A 23,746-nucleotide genomic window follows, 5' to 3' on the forward strand; every position below is an offset into this window, starting at 1 on the left:
AACTTTAGCAAATTTGCTGATGATACTAAGATGGGTGGCAGGGTGGAATGTGATGAGGATGTTAGGAGATTACAGGGTGACCTGGACAGGTTAGGTGAGTGGTCAGATGCATGGCAGATGCAGTTTAATGTGGATAAATGTATGGTTATCCACTTTGGTGGCAAGAACAGGAAGGCAGATTACTACCTCAATGGAATCAATTTAGGTAAAGGGGCAGTACAGAGGGATCTGGGTGTTCTTGTACACCAGTCAATGAAGGTAAGCATGCAGGTACAGCAGGTAGTGAAGTAGGATAATAGCATGCTGGCCTTCATAACAAGAGGAATTGAGTATAGAGCAAAGAGGTTCTTCTGCAGTTGTACAGGGCCCTGGTGAGACCACACCTGGAGTACTGTGCAGTTCTGGTCTCCAAATTTGAGGAAAGACATTCTGGCTATTGAGGGAGTGCAGCATAGGTTCCTGAGGTAAATTCCTGGAATGGCGGGACTACCTTACGCTGAAAGACTGGAGCGACTGGGCTTGTATACCGCTGAGTTTAGAAGACAGAGGAGATCTGATTGAGACATAAGATTATTAAAGGATTGGACACTCTAGAAGCAGGAAACATGTTTCCGTTGGCGGGTGAGTGCCGAACCAGAGGGGACAGCTTAAAAATACGTGGTAGACCATTTAAGACAGATGAGGAGAAACCTCTTCACCCAGAGAGTGGTGGCTGTGTGGAGGGCAGTGGAGGCCCAGTCTCTGGAGTCATTTAAGAAAGAGTTGGATTGTGGAATCAAGGTTATGGTGATAAGGCAGGAACCGGATACTGATATAAGGATGATCAGCCATGATCATCTTGAATGGTGGTGCAGGCTGGAAGGGCAGAATGGCCTACTCCTGCACCAGTTTTCTATTGAAAGGATATCTGGGACTGGTGGATATGAGGCTGCTCTCAGATTAGCTGTGGAGCTGGCTTGAGGGACAAAATGGCCAACTCTTATTCAAATTAATTCAACGTTGGCTTTAAACTTGGTTCATAGATGCCTCATTTTTTTGCAAACTGAGGATACAATACTCGACATCACTATGTATGGAGGAATCTCCATTATCTGAAGGACACAGGCGAGCAGTATTTCATACAGTTAATCAAATGCCAATTAACCATTTAGCAGTGCATTGGGTCCTTGCGATCTTGCCAGATAATCTGATATTTGGATAATCGAATGCCGGGTAATAGATGTCCCTCTGTGTAGTGATGTGCTTGTTCCACAGTGAATATAGCTAATGGCTTATGAGAACTGTAGCAGACTTGAAATTATCACTGTCAAACTGTGCAGTTTGTGGTGTTGTAGACTGTATTGATTTTGTTTTGAATTTTCATTTTTTTTAAATGTAAGTTGAAGGAAGAGCAAATGTCAGCAAACCCCTTGGAAACTATAGTTTGCTTATGCACAAGGAAACTGGTTTGCAGCTTTCATTGAAAAGCAAACTGAATTTTTGAATGCAATTTCAAAACATTGGTACAAAAATTAAAGATTGGATTTATCTGTCATTGTCAGGATTCTGATTGAGGTGTGAGTGTAAAATACCTTGTGGCAAGTAATACATAGAACACTGCCATTTCCAAATGTCTCTGAGCTGATTGGATATCCATCTTTCTTATTTCCTTGTCCTCTCACACCCCCCTCCTCCACCACTACAACGACATCACCATGCTTTCATGCCTCAAAATAACTTGAATGGGTTGGCATTAGCAAAATGGCAAGTATAATTCTTGGTTTTGGTGCTGAGGGAACAGTGCCAGGTTTTTCTGCTTTGAATGAGAAGTAAATGGTTGACCTGGATTAAGATCTCAATCTTTGAAGGGTACAAGACATTTAGGAACAATAGCCAAACGGATGGCTTTGTTAAAGATAGTACTAGCATAATGGAGAGGGATGACTTATGGTCAGGAAATGAAAATTTGGAAACAGTTGGGTAGATATGATAAAGACAAGAAATTACTTGTGGGAATAGTGTATTGGCCTTCAACAATAACCACTTGGTATCATGGGGCTTGGAGAAATAATGAGAGCGTTTGAGAAAGGTATGGTAGTGATCATGGGATATTTTAATCTACCTATAGACTGGAAATAACAGATGAGCAAATTAATCCACATGAGTTCATAAAAATGTTTTTAGATTGGTGTGTTTTAAAACAGTCACATTGGAACCAACTAGAGAGCCCCCAGGCTATACCACATCTGGTATTGTGCAATGAGAATTAATGGTCTCAGTAAAGGTGCCTCTGGATAGCAGCAATCATGATAGAATTTTACATTGTTTGATGGAGAAGGGATTGATTCTGAAGGTATACCTTAAACTTTCATTTTATTTAAATTTTAATTGGTAAATTAGAATCAAAGATAAAGACATACAGTAGCAAATGTTTTGATAGTTCAGAATAAGTACATTCCAAAATGCTTTAACAGTTGGAATTTTTAAGTAGAAACATTAAAGATGGGATAAAAAGGAGGAAAAAAAGTAATTAGGAAAAAAAGTAATTGGCAAAAATGGAAATATTAGCCATGCATGACCAAAAAATTGAGGTAAATATTTTTGGGTATGCAAGGAAGCTAGTCATAAGCGTTGGCCCTGTCGAATGTGAGACATAGATAATTTGGAACATGGGAACTAGCATAGGCCATTCAGCCCTTTGAGCCCATTCTGCAATTCAGTGAGATTGTGACTGATCTATGGCCTAATTCCACAAACCTGCCTTTGGCCCATATTCCTTAATACCTTTGAACAAAAATGAATCTGTCTCTAATTTAAATTAACAATTGATCCACTTCTGCCATTTGTGAAGCATTCTGAATATCTACCACCCTTTGCGTAGCAGTGCTTTCTAAAATCTCTCTAAGTATGGCCCTAATTCTCAGATTGTCCCATAGTTCTAGGACCTCTAACCAGTGGATATAGTTCTTCTTCTGCCCTGTCTTTTCCTGTTAATATGTTGAAGATCTCAATTAGATCACTCGTTTTCCTAGAATTGAGGGTTAATGCTCCTCCTAAATTAACCCCCAAAGTCTACCTATCATTCTTGTATCCCTACATTTTACTCCCTCCAAGGCCCACATATCCTTTCTAAGATCTGCTTGTGTTATTCCAAATGGCATCTAACCGTGCTTTTGTCTTGCTGCAGCATAACCTCTGCATTCTTGTATTCCAGTCCCCTCGATATAAAGGCCAGCATTCCAATAGCTTGCTTGATTATTTTCTGTACTAGTGTGCCTGAAACCACAAGAATGGGTCTGGGTGGGATACTCTTCAGAGAGTCAGTGTGGACTTGTTGGACCAAATGGTCTCTTTCCACGCAGTAGGGACTTTTTTTATATACAAACTATGAAACTGCTTCCAACACATTTACATCCTGCTTAAATAAGCAAAACCAAGGGCTTTCATTGTATTTTACTACTTATAATCTAGAAAGTACCCTGATCTATTCAGGGTATTTCCAGTAGAATGCCATTTTTACTGAATTCTGCCAATCACCAGAGAAATGGGTGTGAGTAAACTTAGAGCTGCAGTCTGACAAGTGCCTATGTTCTGTTAGACTTTGAGCAAGGATCTTAGTGACTAGTGAGATAGTTGATGCATTGGTTTTGGCTTTCCAAACAAAATTTTCTTTTCGAATGGTCCCATAGATTGGGAAGTAGTGAATATAACCTTTTTTTTTCATAATCTGAATGGGAGAGAGAAATAAAAACAAAGAACAGGCCAGTTAGCTTAGTGTCTGTCATGGGAAAAATGTTAGAGGGTGCTTTGATAGGTTGTTGTTTGGCAGATTCAACATGCTGTTGTGAAGGTGGAATGACATTTGATAAGTCTTTTGTTATTTTGAGTAAATAACAATGTGCTTGGATTAAGGGGAACCAGTAAATATACTGTACTGGGATTTCGAGAAGGCATTTGAAAAGGTGCCATATTAAAGGCTATTGTATTTTTCACAATCATGTGAAATGTAGAATATTGGCAGGCTGTTATAAATGTGTATTTGGGTTGGGAAGATGTAATGAGTAGTGTTACAGTCATTGATTCTGGAGTCTCAGCTGTTTACAACTTATCAATAACTCAGTGATAAGACTGCAGATATCATTGCCAAATTTGTTGAAGACACTTTCCTACCCATAAGGATATTGATTTTAGGTGACTGAGCAAAGATCTGGCAGTTGGAGTTTAATGTGGGGGGGAAAATGTAAATTATTGTTTGTGGCAAGTAGAATAAAATAACTCTTATCAAAATTGAGATTGCTGAGCACTCAGTTTGAATCAGAAAATCCCTAGTTTAAAAACAGACAATTTGGTCCAATAAGTCCATGCCAACCTGGAGTACCCCACCCAGACCCATTCTTCTACCCTATTACTCTACATTTACCCCTGACTAATGCACCTAACCCCCATATTCCTGAACACTATGTGCAATTTAGCATGACTAATTCACCTAACCTGCACATCTTTTGGATTGTGGGAGGAAACCAGAGCACCCAGGGAGAGCTTCCACACAGACACAGGGAGAATGTGCAAACTCCACAAATGCAGGTGTCTGAGGCCGTAATCGAATCCGGGTCCCTGGTGCTGTGAAGCAGCACTTCTAATTACTCAACCACCATATGTGTACCTGGAGTGAGGGGGTGTTTCATGAAGAAAAATTGGAGGCTAGCCTTGTATCAACTGGAGTTTAAAGGTTGACTTGAGGGTAAATGTGGAAAGGATGTTTACTATTATGGAACTATTTAGAACTAGGGATCACTACAAAAATCAGAGGCTATCCATTTAAAAGGAATTGATTGGTGTTTTTTTTTATTTTTGATGCGTATTAGTCTTTGGAACTTCCTGCCTTTTAAAAAGGGTAGTGAAGCTGAGTCCTTGAATAGTTTTGAAGGAGAGAAGTAGGTGCAAATTGGTTTTAAGATTACTGAGATCAACCATCAGCTAATTGGTGAAACAGGCTTGAGGGGCTGGTGACCTGCACCTGCTTCTAACTCTTTTTGTGTACGTTCAGTTCTGTTTTGCTATCTAAGATCATATAGACCAGCATGGCTTAGGAACTCAACAGACACTACTTTAGCACTTTTTTACCACACTGCATTTACTTGCTCAACAGTTGGGGAGTTAGCCAATTGTTTTCATAAGTTCCAGTTTCTAAACGTTAATTTTAAGAATGCAGTAAGCAGATTACTGCATTGTCATAATAATGTTGTCCAAAGTTGAGTAAAATATGTGCCTAACCAAAGTTTTGGGTGTGAGATTTGTTAAGGTGAACAATATTGACTTTGAGTGGTTTTTCATTTGATTCTTCAATTAGAAACTGGCATTTTGGTATCACTTAACCTTGACCCTTATTAGAATTTACTTCCCTCTGTTCAAATTCATTGTGCTGTTGCATCAAATCTCTTCATAGTCAAGTTGATTTTCTGGGTCTGTTTCTTTAGGATGGCACTGTAGCAACTTAGTAAGCCACAACATCAACTTGCAAACCTGAAACCTCTACTACTCACAAGGACAATGGAATCCTCCCTCCCAACCATATTCCATCTTGACTTGGGATCATATGACCTGTTCCTTCCCTGACCCTAAAATTCTTTATTTTCCTTCTGTGTGGCCGAGAGCAGTTCAAGGTGATTCAACCACTTTCTCAAAGGCAACTAGAATGATGAAATGATGGCCTTGTCATAGATTAGATTAGTTTAGATTACTGACAGAGTGTGGAAACAGGCCCTTTGGCCCAACAAGTCCACACCGACCCGCCGAAGCGTAACCCACCCAGACCCATTCCCCTACGTTTACCCCTTCACCTAACACTACGGGCAATTTAGCATGGCCAATTTGCCTAACCTGCACATTTTTTGGATTGTGGGAGGAAACCGGAGCACCCGGAGGAAACCCACACAGACACTGGGAGAACGTGCAAACTCCACACAGTCAGTCGCCTGAGGCGGGAATTGAACCCGGGTCTCTGGCGCTGTGAGGCAACAGTGCTAACCACTGTGCCACCGTGCCGCCCATTGATGCTTACATTCCTTAAAGGTCTGGTTCTGTCACACACCATTAAAATATTATCGTTGTTTTAATTCAGTTAGATAATGTCTAATCATTCTGAAAGAGTTTAGCACATTGATTCCGATGGAAATGTGGTGCAGGGTACTGAACCCCCAAGTCTGGCTATCTGAAAATTTGTTTGCGCACATTGCATTCAAATATTTGTCCTGGAATGTTGGTTTGGGCATCAAAAGAAGCACCTAACTTTGTGCCTCAAAAAGGCAATGCCATGTTTGCACTGCCATTAGAGTTCCCGTGGTGCTGCTCCTTTTGTGCAATTGGCTCATCTACCATGCCTTGCCAAGATTTATAGTGGCCCTGAGTTAAAATTTGTCTTTGCTGAATTGCTTGCGGTTACATGTCTGGCATGTGATTTTGATGTCTAGCCTCTTATCTAATGAGGGAACCTAAAATCTCTCTCTCGTCTGAAGAATGCTTGACTTTGTTACCGCAGGTCTGTGGTAACAATGAGGATGACTTGGCTAGAAAGAGGCATCTTTTTATCTCCACTACCTGCATTTCATTACTGTTGAAATGCATTGGCAGCCATTAATCCCACAGTGCAATCTATAAACCTTTAATTTGTATACTGCATTGCAGCATCTTTAATATGATTGTTCTGCTGTAATACAACTACAGCATGAAATTGCAGAAGAATTTGCTCCAACTGCTGGGGAAAGAAAAGTATTTATTGTTTGAAAGATTGTATGCTTTGTTTCATTCAGACATTCCCTAAAGCAAAATTGTAATAATTCAGAATGTACAAATTTTCCAGGGCAACTAATCAACCTTCCTGAAAACTGGAATGGGACCTTTGAAATAGTTTCTTACAATAATTTCAAGTCCCTTTTTTTTATAGTATAAGAGAAAATACATAGTACTGCTGAAAGTAGGTTTGCTTGCTGAGCTGGAAGGTTCATTTTGAGACGTTTTGTCACCATACTAGGTAACATCAGTGAGCCTCTGGATGAAGCACTGGTGGCATGGCCCACTTTCTATTTGTTTCTAGACACATTCTAAACACAAAGTAGGCCATGCCACCAGTGCTTCATCCAGAGGCTCACTGATGTTACCTAGTATGGTGATGAAATGTCTCAAAGAACCTTCCAGCTCAGCGAGCAAACCTACATCCAGAACCCCAACTTGAGCTACAAATCTTCTCAGCTTGCTAACGCAATACTTTTGTAAAGAGTAGCTTTGAAATCCTGTTATTTCAACTTTCCACAAATATTACTGGCAATCTGGTTACTAAGTAGGAGACTTGAATGTCAAATTCTTTAGAAAAGGCATGTGATTTGATGTCTTCCTAGCCATAGCTGGCTGTAATCTGTAAAAGATGGTGGATCAGTGCAGCCTACTTAATGTCAACTTGAAATCCACCAATTGTTTCTTTATGGAAATGTTTAGCTTTGTCCTATCACCTTGCTGTATGCACACATGTATATCTATGTTCATTGATACTGTAAGTTGCACATTCCAAAATTCACCCCATGAGGCATGTGCATAAACTAATGATACTATTCTCTCAGTAACATTATGGCGATAGTGGCATGAGCTCTCACCTTTGCATTGTCTTTCTTATTGCTGTACCATGACAATTGATATAGCATTTAGCTTGACATGGTAGTCCTGTCAAACAGGTATCACCTGATGTGTTAATTGGCTGTTTGAGCATAAATAAACACAGGCCATATGGCTTTTCAGGACTGCTCTGCCTTTCAATATGACTGTGGCTGATCCAGGCATTTACTCAACTTTATTTTCCTACTTGGTCCAATAATTGATCTGAATAGTTCTAATCAGTCTGATTTCAGTTCTTAATGACCTAATGTTCTCCAGTCTTTGTGGAAGAAAGTTCCAATTAGGAACCCTTTTGAGGGAAGAAATTTCTGTTCACTAATTTTAAATGGGCAGTCCCATATTCTGAAACTGTACCCCTAAAAGAAAAATCCTCTCATTCTTCCTAACTTGGATGAGTGCAGGACCAACCTGCTGAACCTGTCCTCATCCCAGGAATCCATTTCATGATTTTTTTTCTGAACTGCCTGCAGTCCAGTGTAAATGAGGAAACTAAAAGCATTCAATATGACAGATAGTTGCACATAATGTCCTATATAGTCATTTTTCCCTTTCGATAAAGGCCAATATTCTGTTTGCCATAATTATTTTCTGATTTCATTATTCATGCACAAGGACACTGATTTTCTTCCCCCCCGCCCCAAACATTCCGTAGTCTCTTACCATTTAAATAATATTTTGCCTTCAGAATCTTCCAATTAAAGTAGATTTGACACTGTAACACAAATCCATCAGTCCCATTTTTTTTTTGCCTCAATGTTTTTATATCTCTTTGCAGACTTTGTCGTCTTCACAATTTGAAGATAGGAAAGCAAGCTATCAGAATATTAGTCAATAATACATTCAAGATACAACATTAATGAAGATAATAAATAATTGAAGCTCAGTACTGATCCATGTAGCACACCACTTGTTAAATTCTTGCCACTGAAATTGGCCTATTTATCCTGGCTATGTTTAACATTTTCCCCAGTGACTGATGCTGTGCTAACTGGCCTATGGTTTATTAGTTTTGGTTCCCTCCTATTGAATATTGTGGTTTTCCAAATGGCAGGAACCAGAATCTCTGGAATATTGGAAGATCGCTGCCACTGCATCTTCTGTCTCTACAGTCCTTTTTCCTAAGGCAGTATTATATAGACTGTTTTGTTCTGGAGATTATCAGCCTTCAGTCCCATTAGTTTGCCTGTACTCCTTGCTAGTGAGTGTTTTTGTTTCTCTCTTTGTCTCTTCATTTTCCATGACTCCGGGACTGTTATCTCTCTTTTCATTTAGCATAGAAATCAATACAAAATACTTGTTTAAAGTCTCTTCTGTTTCATTGTTTCCCATTAGTAATTTCCTGGTTCATCTTCCAAGTTTACTATTATGTATTTGTAAAAGCTTTTTACATTTGTCCTTGTTTGTCTTTTCTGTTTCACTCTTGGTATTGAATTTTGCAGTTTTCATGCACTCTCTTACAAAGGTAGAAAAAGATTGCATGGTCTGCAGTGACTAAAAATTGGCCTACTGACCAAGACATCCAGTGATAGGTTAAACTTTTTTTAAACCCCAAATTGGGAAACTTTAGTAGCTGGGACCTAAGGGGCAGCTTTTTCATGCAGAAGGTGGTGTGTGTAGAGAATAAGCTGCCAGAGGAAGTGGTGGAGGCTGGTTTGATTGCAAGATTTAAAAGGCATCTGGATGGGTATATGATTAGGGAAGGTTTGGAGGGATGTGGGCCAAATGCTGGCAAATGGGACTAGGTTAATTTCGGATATCTGGTCGGCATGGATTAGTTGAACTGAATAATCTATTTGTGCTGTACAGCTCGGTGATTGAGTTGAATTGCCCATACCCTTTGTTTTTTATTTCCCCACTGTCTATTGAATCAAACACTTGAGGGGCTTTTGGATAACTGCAATGAAGCTTGTATGTAACGAGAACAGATGTTGCTTCATGCTCAAAGAAGCATTTGTGATTGTGTTCTATGCAAAGCATTCTGATCGTGCTGTCATGTGCGCTGTGGCCACAAGAGTCCCCCAGAGTTGTGTAGAAAAAAGCTGAGTGCATTTGCAGAAACTGTGCTTGTGATTTTCATTCTGGAGTCTGAAATCTTCAGTGAAACCATTTTGATTAATTTGAACATGGACAGCAGACTAAACAAAATGATCTTGTCACTTCATAGAAATAATTTAATTAATACCATTGGTTAGACCTTCCCTCTACAATTCTGACCTTGGATATGGTCAATTGCAGAGATCTGGGCTAAAGGGCTGAAGTTATTAGGATGGGTTATGTAGACATCCTTTATGTAACATCCCTTGAATGTCTAAGATTAAGGAGCAATCTGATTTGAGCGGATTATGACCATTTTAAAGCATTTAATGGGGTGGAAGTGGGAGAAGCCTCTTCAAGTGGGATAGGTATCTCTTTCAAAGCAGTGATTCCGTCTACATGTTGTCTTCTAAGTGCAGAGGAGGCTGTGATGTGAGCAGCAAATACCTGTATAGTAGCAAAGTACAAGCAAATCACTGCTTCTCTTGGAACCTCAGCCTCTGGAGTGGGGCATTCACCTCTGTCAGAAAGCAGAGCTCAAATCTTGTGACTGGACCTTGGCTGTCACTTGAAGTGCTGTTTGTTTTGGATGAGTTCGATTCATGTTCACAAGTGGACTTCAAATTAAGTAACAAGTGCTGTGGAATAAATCTGCTGTGAAGCTGAGAGCACAGCAGTAAATATGGTACTGTAATTCAATATGAAATATTTTAAACCACATGAATTTTGACTCCCTAAATTCAGCAATTGATTATATAACGAAAAGTTTATATTTCATCACTTTAGAATTATAATTTGGGAAGATTCATTACTAACAGTTGTCCTTGTTCACCTTTTGTTTTGTTTTTCAGGAAACCCAGCGTTTGCATGCAGAGCCGGTGCCTGGTATCAAGGCAGAAGCAGATGAATTCAATGCACGCTACTTTCATGTTGTTATAGCTGGTCCCCAGGATTCTCCATTTGAGGGTGGAACTTTTAAACTTGAACTATTTCTTCCAGAAGAATATCCTATGGCAGCTCCAAAAGTTCGCTTTATGACCAAAATATATCACCCAAATGTAGACAAGCTGGGCAGAATCTGTTTAGATATTCTGAAAGGTATTCTGTGTTAATTTTATAGTATACTTGTGACCATTGCAGCTTTTTGTGCATTTTTAATTGGAGTTTTAATGTCATGGCTTGTAATGTTTTGCTTCCACAGACAAGTGGTCCCCAGCTTTGCAGATTCGTACAGTGCTGCTATCAATCCAGGCATTGTTAAGTGCTCCAAATCCAGATGATCCATTAGCAAATGATGTAGCCGAACAGTGGAAGAGCAATGAAGCCCAAGCCATAGAAACAGGTACCTGTGATTATTTATTTGATAGAAATTAAACGTACAGCTCTAGCTACATATTTGACATGTATTGAATTGTACAGCAACAATTAACCCAAGTTATGTCCTTTGTTGACATTTTCACTTGAAGATGCTCTTGCCTGCTTACTACAACATTTGGACTAGTGCCAGCCCAAGCCATTTCCTGGGGTTTCTCATGCCACACTATAGTACTGTTTTGTGAAAGTGATTTAGATTCAGATAGTAGTAGTTCACTGCTAGCTTAATGAGCTACCTTGTTTCCCTCTGTACCTAGAATTCCACCTGCAATGTATCGAAGTATAAACTGGATGTTAGCTACTAATGAAGTGTGGGAGAAGAGCTTTGGATGTTGTCACTTTTGATTGGTATACTTGTTAAAGGATGTGTTTGTTTTCAAGAGTGTCAGATTTGAAATTGTCTTAATTGTAAACTTGCTGCAACAAGATCTGTTACTATCAAAAAGTGCACAGAAAATATTGCAAAATGCTGTTTCCACAACTTTTTTTTTCTCTTTCAGCCAGGACATGGACTAGGCTATATGCCAGTGGGAACAGCAATTCCAGATGAAGTTGAATGCACATCACAGCCCTTGTTCTGCCAAGATCTCTCTCCTTGCATTCAAAGAACAGTCTTAGAAAACTGCTGAATAAACCCAGACAAATAAAATTCTTGGTGTTTAAATGCATATTAGAGACTATTTGTCATGTTTGGATTCACCATTAAAGCATGAGCAGAGTCTATACCACTTTGCTTTTCTATTTTTCCCCCTCCTTCCGCCACCCAGTTAATTTGAAAGCAGCGATGCACCTCTGCTTTATTTACAATGACTGGCGTTATTTTTTCTTAGCACTGTGAATGAAAATCTGCTTAGTTAGCTGCTCTATTGTAAGTTTTTTTTTAATTTTCTGGGTTTTGTTTTTTGTGATGCTAAAAGCAATTTTTGAAAGCAGCTAACTTGTACACAGTAGATCATGCCCTTTGCCAAGAGTAGTAACTTTTTTTTCTTTTTAGGTGCACTAGATTAAGCAGCTTGCTGGTTATTAGTTAGTCCAGTCAGTAAAGGAAGAGAAAAAAAGCAATGCATCAATATTGTGACTCTCAAATGTAGATCCTGAGAAAGCTTGTTACTTTGTATGGCTTGTCTGGGGGTGGGAGGGGGGGCAGTGTGGGGAAGAAAGATTTCTGTAAAACCTTTGTTTTAGTAAACTTTTTTTGTTCCATTTGACTGTTGTACTGGTGTTGATCTTTCCACAAGCGCAATACGGTGAATAAATGATGTTTTAGTGATTTGAATCCATGCTCATTAATGAAAATTATCTATATCCAGTCTAATCTACATATTTAGTCAAGCTAAGGTGTTTCTCTCATTTCAAAGCCTATGATAGTGTATTTAGATCATGTATGCTGTCCCAGTGAACTCGATCATTCATTCTCTTGGGGATATAGCACCTGTAACTTGCATTGCAACTTGTGATAACACTATTTTTGCTTTTTAAAAATAAATCCAATTAACTTAAATTGAGGATTGCTGAAAAAGGTGCATTACGTTGAAGCTTTTTGTCTGGCATCCATAAGGACATTTTGCAAAATAACCAGTTTAAGGGCAAAACCAACATTCTATTGTATGTGAGGATTGATAAGTGGACTATGATATTGCCATTGAGCATGCATCCATTGATGCTGATCTGCAAGTAGGCTTTTTTGGTATCAAGTCTAAATGTTGGTTTTACCCTTGAATTTATATTGTCAAATGTCCAGATTTACTAATACTTGTTGGTAATATTCTGATCATTGGTTAATTGATGTAATCAAAATGAATTTTAAGTATGGTTGCCTTGTCTTTCTCAATGTCATCTTTGTTATTTCCCTGGCTCAGTGGTAGACTTTATCCCAAGCTACAGGTTTGAAGCTACTTTCATCCACTGCCTGTCACTTGACTATGACTTTGTTTTAATCAGTGAGCATTGTATCTTCATACTCATTTGGTGTCCAAATTCTTGGCCTTCTGTCATCAAAATTGCATTCTTGTACTTGAGTTGCTTAAGATTTTAAGGCTCCACTGTTAGTCTTTTCTGCTGAACTTTTCTTACCTTTTGCGTTTCCACTTTAATCTGTGTGGTTTCTGGTCACTAGTTCATTCTCCTGTACTTTAAGAATATTTCCCTATTATCTCTCTTCTACCAACTTCAGTGTTCTATTATTCAGTGATAATTTCTGCACATCTGGCTTTTTATTCCTTTGGTGATCAAGCAATTTCCCTTTCCAGATAATTGCAATCACTTACACTCAACACACACCTTGCTTGCTGTTCCAACCTTACTCCACCCAATGTCAAAAACTTATTCTAATACCATGCCTCTTCCTTTTTATCTCTGGATGACTCAATGTCTTCTCACACCAGGTCATGCATCAGTGCCAAATTTTGAATTTCCTTGTATTCTTTCACATGCATATTTTGACTGTTTTGGATCCAAGCTTGCTCTTGCTCACTTTTCCTTTTGATTTCTCCTCTTGCATATCCTGTCTGTTATAACCTAGAAGTGCAGTCTAACATTACACTCCTAAAGCTTGCTTCTGCCTCCCATACAAGTGAGAATGCAAACAGCTGATGCATTCTCACCCACACATACTGTGTCCAGCACGTTTTCTCAGGGCTGACCCTTCGGTCTCTGCCAATGGATGAACCACCATCTCCACAATATTCATTATTTTGAGGAATGTCACAACTTAAAATCAGGATTCCCCCTGTTATTTTCATCTTAGCCTGTCAAATTGTGGCTGTTATAAATCACCATGTGGTCTTTCCCACTACTGCTTTTGTACTTACACTTCCTTGAATATCTTTTGTTCCCCTCCTTTTTAAAATCCTGATAGCAAAATCTCAATTGACGTGATTTCAACCTCATCAATAGTGACCTCCGGAGAAGCTGTGCTTGTCTATCTAACTGCTCCATCTATTAGAAAATCTGCTACTCATTCACAGCCACCTATTTGACCTTGTGTCCTGTACTCTGAAGTAATTGCAGATAATAGCATTTCTGATTTAATGGTTTCTCTTTTTACCCCCTCCCTGCTACATTTCTGCATCCAGGTCTGGGAGGAAGAAACCAATCCCTAATTGAAGGCAGCAGCTCATCACTAGAGGGCAGTTGCAAGTCTATAGCAAACTCTCCTCCAATATTTCCCCTTGGAAGCAGTGATCATTTTACATTTGAAGGACTGTGACAATGTACTCTCAAAATCTCACCTGTCTGTGTATAAGACTTTATGGAATCAACTCTTGTTTAAAGTGTCTCTGCCAGTATATTTTACCAGAGATAGAGTTCATTAAATACACTACCTTTACTACAACCACTACAGACCTGATTAAAGGTAATTACAGTGGGAGCTGCTTCAAACTTGTAATTGCTAAATATATTTTAGAATACAAATGGTCTCCCCTTCAGCCTTTTGGGAATTTCCACTGGGAAATAGTAATCAAACATTTGACAGCCATCTAGTAGTACAGTGCTGCTCACATCACTTAAGCTTTGCTGAAATTTTAACCTTTGATTCCCACAACTGCCCCCAAATGGAACAAGGTTTTTCAAAAACTTGACCACAACCAAAAACTTTTACACCTTGTGCAATGAGGGAATACTGCACATTCACATGTAAATTGCAGGTGCCTTCACAGAACTTTGAAAGATCAGTAGAGCTTTCCTGGAAATGATCAGGCCAACATTAAGCCAATGATCAGGCCAAATGCAATACTTAAGTAACATGCTGACCAGAATCTTTTTATGGAAGCTTTATGTAGCAAGTAGCTTCACTTTTTACTGACATTTGACACTTCAGTGGCTACAAAGCATTTGTGACTCAAATCTACCAGTAAGTTTCCCTGTTTTAAGAGTTTACTTTTTAAAGCTTCACTTAAGTTGATGTAAAATGTACTGATAATAGCAAGTGTACCAATTTATCACTTGTTCAAAAAAAGACATGCTGCAATGAGAATAGCAGTGGTAGAGCTACACTTGCTCCAATCCATTTGGGCTGTTCAATTTTATTTCAGAACAAGGTTACAAACAGTTCATAAAACCAATTTTCAATATAAAATTGAGAACTGCTTTTTAAAAAATATTAGTTCATTTGCTCAAGTATAAATGGTCCTTAAAAAGTCAGTATGTATTAGTGGGAGAAGCATTAATGACATCTGTACCCAATGTCTGCCCAGGGGCATTTCCATGCAGATTTTTTCATCTATAGGTTGTGGACATAGGCCAGTAATTACCCATCCTACAAAAAAAAGTAGAGAAGCTGCTGGTACAGTACTGACAGGAGGAGATTAACATTTGGACCCAGCAATGTTTCAGCTCATGATTTGAGGGGCAGCTGTTGTGTGATGCTGGAAAAGCACAGCAGGCCAGGCAGCATCTAAGAAGCAGGAGAATAGACATTGCAGGTATAAGACCTTCATCAGGAATAGGGAGCAGCTGGTGATCATGTGTCTATTATCCCAAATGGGATTTTAAAAAAGCAGTTACAGAATGAAGCAATAGAACACACTTTGTTCAAAATTCAGTTTTATTCAAGACTATTAGTCTCATTAAGAAAATGATTTTTTTAAAATCAAATACAGTAGACTCTCTTGAATGGTGTCTTTGGGACTGTACAGAAAGCTTAAAGACAGTGAACCAAACACAGCTAGAAAATAGGTGACACCAAATAATATATATATTGAATTCTTAAAACATGCTGTGACTGGATAAGGCAGGTTCATTCTCAGGAGTCTTCAAGCTACTGCCTTCAATCTCACTATTGAGTGTGAACCACATTTTAAAAAGGTGGGGAGAGGCCTCTGAGCAGGAATTAAGAGATTGGGATAGAGTACTTCTGATCAAAAAAAAAGTTACAAAGACTTGGAGTTCAACAACCTCAACATTCTAGGTTTAAAAAGGAGCACCTCCAAATACAGTAGGTTCAAGTACAGCAGGTTTCATACTGGCAAACAAGTATTGTCAAAATAGTTTTGCACTGTGGTCTTTAATTTAAAAAAAACTTTCACATAGAATTCATATAGCCAGCAGAGCAAGAATCAATTAATAAAAAAGGCTGGATACTTAAGAACCCATATAAAGCAAAGATAAACCCATCACCACTTCCAGTTCCTGCCTAAAGTTAAAATGCAAAATTAATCTTAATTGCAATTTTAAAAATCTCAAATCTTGCTAAACTGTCTTATAAAATTTCAGTTGAGGGGCAGTCACAAACTAAAGTCCCCTGGAGTGTTACTTCATTCAAAATAATCCTCCATCAGCAAGGTATAGACATTTAAGTCAAACAAACTTGGAAACAAAACAGATCCAGGCAACCAACACATAGAAGTGAATGGATTTGAACTGCTCAAACAAATCTGCGTGAATCAGTTCAGTTTGGCACAGGCAATATTAAAAGTAGATATGATTCTGCTTCTGCTTCCATTCTCCAGAAGAATGTCAGCAGTTTTTTTTAAAAAAAGAGGGAGTCCAATATGTTTGTAAACTCCAACTGTAGAGCAAGATAGGCAACTCAAGTATGGGATGACACTTTGAAATTTCAAAGAGTACAAGAACAATTAAAAGGGCAAAATCAAGAAAAGGGGAAAAAATGTACAGGGCATGGAAAAATCTATAAATTAAGTGCAAAAGCCAAATTGGCAGTATATTTTATTTGGTGTTGGAATTTTGAGTATTGTGGGTGGGGTTGAGAAGGAACAATATTTAACATCAGTAATTCAGAGAAAAGGGACATGGAAAAGTGATCTGATGCAGCAATCAGAAGATAAACATTTTAATTAATACCATTTAAAAATGATCAATTTTGAAAAGAAGCTTCTATTCAATTACCCAAACAATTTGTTAAGGGCAATTCATACTTCAAGATTTAATGATGAAATAGCTGAGCAATCAGGCTTTCTAATAGGATGTCCAAGTATTCATTTAAATGTTTCTCAATTTTGATGTGGAAAGTAATCAGATACTACACTGCCATTGTAAAACACCAATATAGAAAATCATTTTCACATCTGTGGCATGCTATTCATGGTAAAATTGAAGTAGGATTAAATATATCCTTTGTATATAATGCAAACTTAAAACAGTTAGTGGCCTGCAAGGCATCTCTAACAAAATAATGCTAACATAAATCAGTGTATGGCTTTGGTTTTCAACACTATTTTACATCATCAAAAAGTTTCATATCAACACTGCAAGTACTCATGCAAAAGTATTTATACATATACAATCTAAACCTAGACCATTCTGCCTTAAACAGAATGCAATTTACTCCGTGACTGCACATGAGCAGGAAGGCCACATGTGAATGTACGTTTCATCTGAGGTCAGACGACATCCCTGAAGGTTGGGAACTGGTTACATAAACAGTAGTTGTGTCAACTGAATTGGAGACGACCAGAGAGTTTCCATTCGTGTTGGAGTTGCCTAGTTTCAGCTTTTTCAAGTATTCAGCATGTACCGGCTTATGACGCTGCAAGACTTCAATTGCATCTTCAACTTTAAACCATTCCCTTTTCCTTCCTGTGAAAGCAAAATATTTTTTTTTTTTTAAATTAGCATTCGGCTATATCAACCATCAGGAATTTCAAAAAGCATTTGAAAGGAGCACCATATAATAAAAACTTGTCAGCTAACTTAAAGCTTGTGGAACAAAAAAAAAAGCACAAATAAAATTGAATAAGGGAAAGAAAGCATGGCAGTAGCCTTTTTCAGACTACAGTGTAGTATACATTACAGAGTGCACACGTGCAGGGGGAGGCATGGAGAAGGCTACTATGGCATGAATATCCAGATTGGAGAATCTGGATTCCAAAGCAGCAGAGTGGAAAAAAAGAAAATCAGCCCATTTTTTATGTCTCATGTTTCATGTTTCAGAAATCAAGGAGAAAACTGGTATTCCAAAAACAAAAAGGGATTGACATTGCAAACACACCTCTTGATTATTTAACAGTGCCCTGCACTTCGATGAACAGAAGATAATTTCAGAGTCAGCAGATGACACATACAGTGAATAATGGGCTTCAGAAGGACACAGACTTGTAAAGTGAGCAGCCTCAGGGCAAAATGAAATTTTTAAAATCATTGCTGGCAGGACTAATATTAATGCCCAATCTTAATCCCCCTGGAGAAGTTGATGAGCTGCCTCCTTGAACTGCTCAAAACACAGATCTGAGTGAATCAATTTAATTTGGCACTGGCAATATCAAGTAGATACCATTCAGCTTCTGGACCCATTCTCCAGACTAAAGATAGCAGTTCTCAGTAGGAGTCCAATATATTTGTAAATTCAAACTGCATAGCAAGTTAGACAATCAAGAGCGACAGTTGAAAGACTCTAGTCCCTGGAGTGTTGGAAAGGGAATTCCAGGATTTTTGATTCTGAAATTAACATTAACAATACATGATTTATTTGGGAGGACGAATGAGGAAGGACAATACAAGCTAAATAATTACATTTGGGCATAACAGAAAGACCTTGGAGGTAACTGCAGAGATGTCTGAAGGTGTCAGGACAAATTGAGAAAGCTGTGAATAAGCACATGGCGTCTTTGGCTTTATACAAAGAGACATGGGAGAGTGACAAGAAGGTAAGCAGCAGAACACAATATCATTGCAAAAAAAAAAAAATCAGGAAATGAAGTGAGGAAACAGTTTTCTAAAAGCTGTGATTTGGAATATATTCTGACAGACTAACAGAAGTAAATTCAAATTGCAACATTCAAAAAACAAAAAAAGTGGTAGATAAAACAAGGATCAAAGTAAAGAGATATGGAAAGAAAAAAAAAGTGTACAGTGGTGACTTTTATTGGCCAGCTCTATCAAACAGCCAGCGCACATAAAAGGAATTGAAAGATCCAGCACAAGAGGCCATTCTATGATAAGGGCACCATTAATACTGGAAAGATGGATCCATATGGACATTTCAGAAACTAAACTAAGTTTACAGAAGATTCAAATCCCAAACATCTTCCTCACAGAAGAATTAATAATCAAAGACCTTACAGCAGTGCAGTGGGTACACCTCTGCCTCTGAGCCAGAAGCACAAATGATATTCCAGGACTTGATAGCCAGGGGATAAGAGCAGGAGATGTTCAGCCATGTGACCCATTTGGTTCATAGCTCAGGACTACAACATGCATGAAAAGGTGTGCTGCCACAGCAACAGACTCTTGGCTGGGGTGGCTGATGTGAATCAGATTGGTGCCTACACTGCATGGGGTTTGATTCCCATTCCAGTTGGGATGGATTCAGGTCCTGCCTTGCTGGAGGAGGAACCTGCCTTCAAGCAGGGAATTGAGGGCCCATCATGCAAGTGTGCCAGCTTAAATTATATATTGTCTCAATGCAGGCCACAAACAGCTTGCAGCAAGTGCCAACATACTGGCTGCAAAAATAGTCTGAGGAAAAAAGGTGTAAAGCTAGGACCCCTAATTAGCAGGAGCTGAATAAGGTAAATTCAGTTTTCATCACATAGGCTTCTGAAAGTATAATTGGCTTGAGGATCATATTCATTCCCTATCTAATTTCCCTGTCCCCGGCAAAAACCTGACTATAGCATTTGACGAGACTCAAGTGACAGGACAAATCAGATGTAGCAAGTGTTTTCCATTTACTCTTGATGGATTCAACTTCTGCCTGCAGGTTCAATCAAGGCATTTTTAAAACAAAAGAAAGTGTTTTTTTTAAAAAAGGAAAAGATATGCATATCCAGGATGATGATCATCTTTCTATCAGCCACACTGCCCACAGCATGCTGGCTGAGCAAGTCTGAACAATGCTTAAAGCTAGTGTTCACTAAAAATGCAATAAATGATTGAAAATGAAACAAACAAGAGCTCTAGCCATTAAAACAACAAAGTCACACGAGGTCAGAACAAGAGCAATGAAATTAGAGAAAGCTTATTAACAGAATGAGGTTAAAGGAATGACAAGACTCATCTGGGAAAAATGAAGTTTGCAAAGAAACTACAATAAACCACTCATCCCTGCTGTAGCTCTACATCTCAATGCACTCAGCCTGACAATTCAAAGTATCCTTTGGCTTTTATAGCCTGTGTGTCACCAAGTCCTTCCCAACACCATGTGCCAGCCCCCCCCTCCCCACCAACCAAAACCAAGATCAATAGAAATTTAGAAATTTTCAAAATCACGTGGGATCAGGACAGAGTAGGTATGGAAGACCACTCCTGCTCACAAGATTTGAGAACTAGAATGCATGGTATGTTGTAAAACAAAACACTGCAAATGTGAGGGGAGGAAATAAGTTTCTTAGTGAATATTTATGGAATGCACTGCTTGGAAATGTCAAAGGCAGACCCAGCTGGGGAATTCAAGAAGGAACTGGATGATTATTTAAGCGGAAACAGTGTGCAGGTTTACAGGGAAAAGGCACAATATTGGCACCATGTCATACGTTCAGGGAGCCAGTGCAGACATTGTTATAGTGAAGAAAGAGGCCGTTTGGCCAATGACCCAGTTTGATGATTATATCCTTATTAGGAGTTGTAGTCTGCTCTATCAAATCCTTGTAAATGTAAAGCCCCTAGATCAGATCTTTCACTCATGGGAAGACCTGCAACCTGCCTCCAGTTGAACTATTTTAGCTCCAGTTTCATTCTGGTTAAATATGCACTGTACCCCTTACAAAACGGCCAATGAATCCTTTCAGAATTTGTGCCCAAAACTGTAATTAGCATTGGAAATAGTCTGTCCACAGCACTGAACAAATGCAGCACAACCTTCTCCCCACTATGATACATGACTGTCTAAGACAAGGCCAACTTCCCATTATGCCTTGTTTCAACTCTGGAGTGCTCCTTCAATTCAGAAAATATCAAAACAGGATTAGTCATTATGGCATTGCAAAGTTTGAAGGAAAGCAGCACACAAATGTCAAATGGACCGATTTGTTCAGAGTGTCAGACAGTCATTCACAGATGTCCAGCATGGAAACAGATGCTTCGGTCCAACTCGCCCATGCTGACCAGATATCCCAACTTGATAGAGTCCCATTTGCTAGCACTTGGCCCATATCCCTCCAAACCCTTACAATGCATATACCCATCCAGGTGACTTAAAAAAAATGTTGCAATTGTACCAGCCTCCACTTCCTCTGGCAGCTCATTCCCTAAAAGTACCACCCTCTGCATGAGAGAATTGCCCCTCAAGTCTCTTATACCTTTCCCTTCTCACCCTAAACCAATGCCCTTGGTCTGGACTCTTTTCTCTGGGCGGGGGGGGTGGGGGAGGAGGAGGAGAGAAAAGACTTGTCTATTTATCCTATCAATGTTCCTCACGGTTTTTATAAATGTGGGGTTACCTCTCAGCCTCAGACGTTCCAGGGAAAACAGCCCCAGCCCAGTCAGCCTCAGATAGCTCAAATCCTCCAACCCTGGTAACATCCTTGTAAATCTTTTCTGAACCCTTTCAAACTTCACAACATCCTTCCGATAGGAAGACCAGAATTTATGCAATATTCCAACAGTGACCCATACAGCTGCAACATGACCTCCCAACTCCAGTACTCAATATTCTGACCAATAAACGAAAACATACCAAACACCTTCACTAGCCAGAGACTCCTCTTTCAAGGAACTATGAACCTGCACTCCAAGGATCTCTAAGTTTGTTCTGCCCTGTTTTGCTTTTCCAAAATGCAGCACCTCACATTTATTTAAATTTAATTCAATCTGCCACTCCTCAGCTCATTGATCAAGGTTCCATTGTTCTGAGGTAACCTCTTTCACTATCCACTACACCTTCAATTTTGGCATCATCTACTAACTATACCTCTTCTTACGTTCTTATAGAAAATGACAAAAAACAGTGGACTCAGAACCGATCCTTATGACACTCCACCGGTCACAGGCCTCCAGCCTGAAAAAGCAACCCTCCACCACCACCACCACCCTCTGTCTTTTACCTTTGAGCAGTTCTGCAACCAAATGGCAAGTTCTCCCTGTATTCAGTGAGATCTAACCTTGCTAACCAGTCTCCCATGGGGAACCTTGTTAACTGCCTTACTCAGGTTGGTATAGATCACATCCATTGCTCTGCTCTCAAGGGGATTTTAACTTTCTAAATATAGATTGGGATTGCCATATAGTGTTAAGGGTTTAGATGGAGAGGAGTTTGAGTGTACAAGAACATTTTCTGATTCAGTATGTGAATGTACCTACTAGAGAAAGTGCAAAACTGGACCTACTCTTGGGAAATAAGGCAGGGCAGGTGACAGAGGTGTCAGTAGGGGAAGCACTTTGGGGCCAGATACCATAATTCCATCAGTTTTTGCATAATGATGGAAAAGGATAGACTGGATCTAAAAGCTGAAGTTCTAAATTGGAGGGGGTCAATTTTGACAGTATTATTAGGAAAGAACTTTCAAAAGCTGACTGGGGGGCAGATGTTTGCAGGTAGAGGGATGGCTGGAAATAGACTGGATCTAAAAGCTGAAGTTCTAAATTGGAGGGGGGTCAATTTTGACAGTATTATTAGGAAAGAACTTTCAAAAGCTGACTGGGGCAGATGTTCGCAGGTAGAGGGATGGCTGGAAAATGGGAAGTCTTCAGTAATGAGAGAGAGTGTCCAGAGACAATATATTCTTGTCAGGCAAGGCTCTTAGGTATAGGGAATGTTGGATGACAAGAGAAATTGAGGTTTTGCTTAAGAAAAAGCAAGCATGTGTCAGATTATAGACAATGTGAATCTTTAGAGTATAAAGGCAGGTGTATACTGAAGAGGGACGTCAGGAGGGATAAAAGGGGATATAGCTTTGACAAGGAGGGTTAAGGAGAATCCAAAGGGATTTTATAAATGCGTTAAGGGCAAAAGGGTAACTCTGGACATAGAACAGGCCCTTTGGCCCAAGATGTTGTGCCGAACATTTGTCCTAGCTTAAGCACCTATCCATGTACCTATCCAATTGCCGCTTAAAGGTCACCAATGATTCTGACTCTACCCAGAGTGGTGGGGGCATGGAATGCGCTGTGGGAGTGGCAAAGAACCTATCCCTGACATCCCCCCTATACCTTCCACCCTTCACCTTAAATTTATGTCCCCCTGTAACACTCTTGTACCCGGGGAAAAAGTTTCTGACTGTCTACTCTATCTATTCCTCTGATCATCTTATAAACCTCTATCAAGTCACCCCTCATCCTTTGCCATTCCAATGAGAAAAGGCCTAGCACTCTCAACCTATTCTCATACGACCTATTCTCCATTCCAGGCAACATCCTGGTAAATCTTCTCTGCACCCTCTCCAAAGCTTCCACATCTTTCCTAAAGTGAGGCGACCAAACTGCACACAGTACTCCAAGTGTGGCCTAATCAAGGTCCTGTACAGTTGCAACATCACTTCACAACTCTTGAATTGAATCCCTCTGCTAATGAACACGAATACATCATAGGCCTTCTTACAAGCTCTATCCACCTGAGTGGCAACTTTCAAAGATCTATGAACATAGACCCCAAGATCCCTCTGTTCCTCCACCTTACTAAGAACCCTACCGTTAACCCTGTATTCCGCATTCTTATTTGTCCTTCCAAAATGGACAACCTCACACTTAACAGGGTTGAACTCCATCTGCCACTCCCCAGCCCAGCTCTGCATCATACCTAAGTCCCTTTGCAGCCGACAACACCCTCCTCACTATCCACAACTCCACCAATCTTCATATC

At 39.4% G+C, this 23,746-nt stretch overlaps 2 protein-coding genes across 3 annotated transcripts in view; one reads left to right on the forward strand and one right to left on the reverse strand.

Annotated features, from left to right (window-relative positions):
• Positions 1-12,328, forward strand: part of LOC122561560 (ubiquitin-conjugating enzyme E2 N) — a 33,162-nt gene extending 20,834 nt beyond the window's left edge. Inside the window, exons 2-4 of the mRNA XM_043713342.1 lie at positions 10,530-10,776; positions 10,880-11,020; positions 11,553-12,328. Of these exons, the coding sequence (XP_043569277.1) occupies positions 10,530-10,776; positions 10,880-11,020; positions 11,553-11,602 (438 nt within the window). The 3' untranslated portion in view covers positions 11,603-12,328. The remainder of the gene's footprint in view (positions 1-10,529; positions 10,777-10,879; positions 11,021-11,552) is intronic.
• A 3,252-nt stretch (positions 12,329-15,580) lies between these two features.
• Positions 15,581-23,746, reverse strand: part of LOC122561558 (diphosphoinositol polyphosphate phosphohydrolase 3-beta-like) — a 72,873-nt gene continuing 64,707 nt past the window's right edge. For both annotated transcript variants that reach the window (XM_043713338.1, XM_043713337.1), the window contains one exon: positions 15,581-17,589. In XM_043713338.1, the coding sequence (XP_043569273.1) occupies positions 17,384-17,589 (206 nt within the window). In that variant the 3' untranslated portion in view covers positions 15,581-17,383. The remainder of the gene's footprint in view (positions 17,590-23,746) is intronic.

The sequence above is a fragment of the Chiloscyllium plagiosum genome, chromosome 23, assembly GCF_004010195.1.
Source record: "Chiloscyllium plagiosum isolate BGI_BamShark_2017 chromosome 23, ASM401019v2, whole genome shotgun sequence".
Taxonomy (NCBI): Eukaryota; Metazoa; Chordata; class Chondrichthyes; order Orectolobiformes; family Hemiscylliidae; genus Chiloscyllium; species Chiloscyllium plagiosum.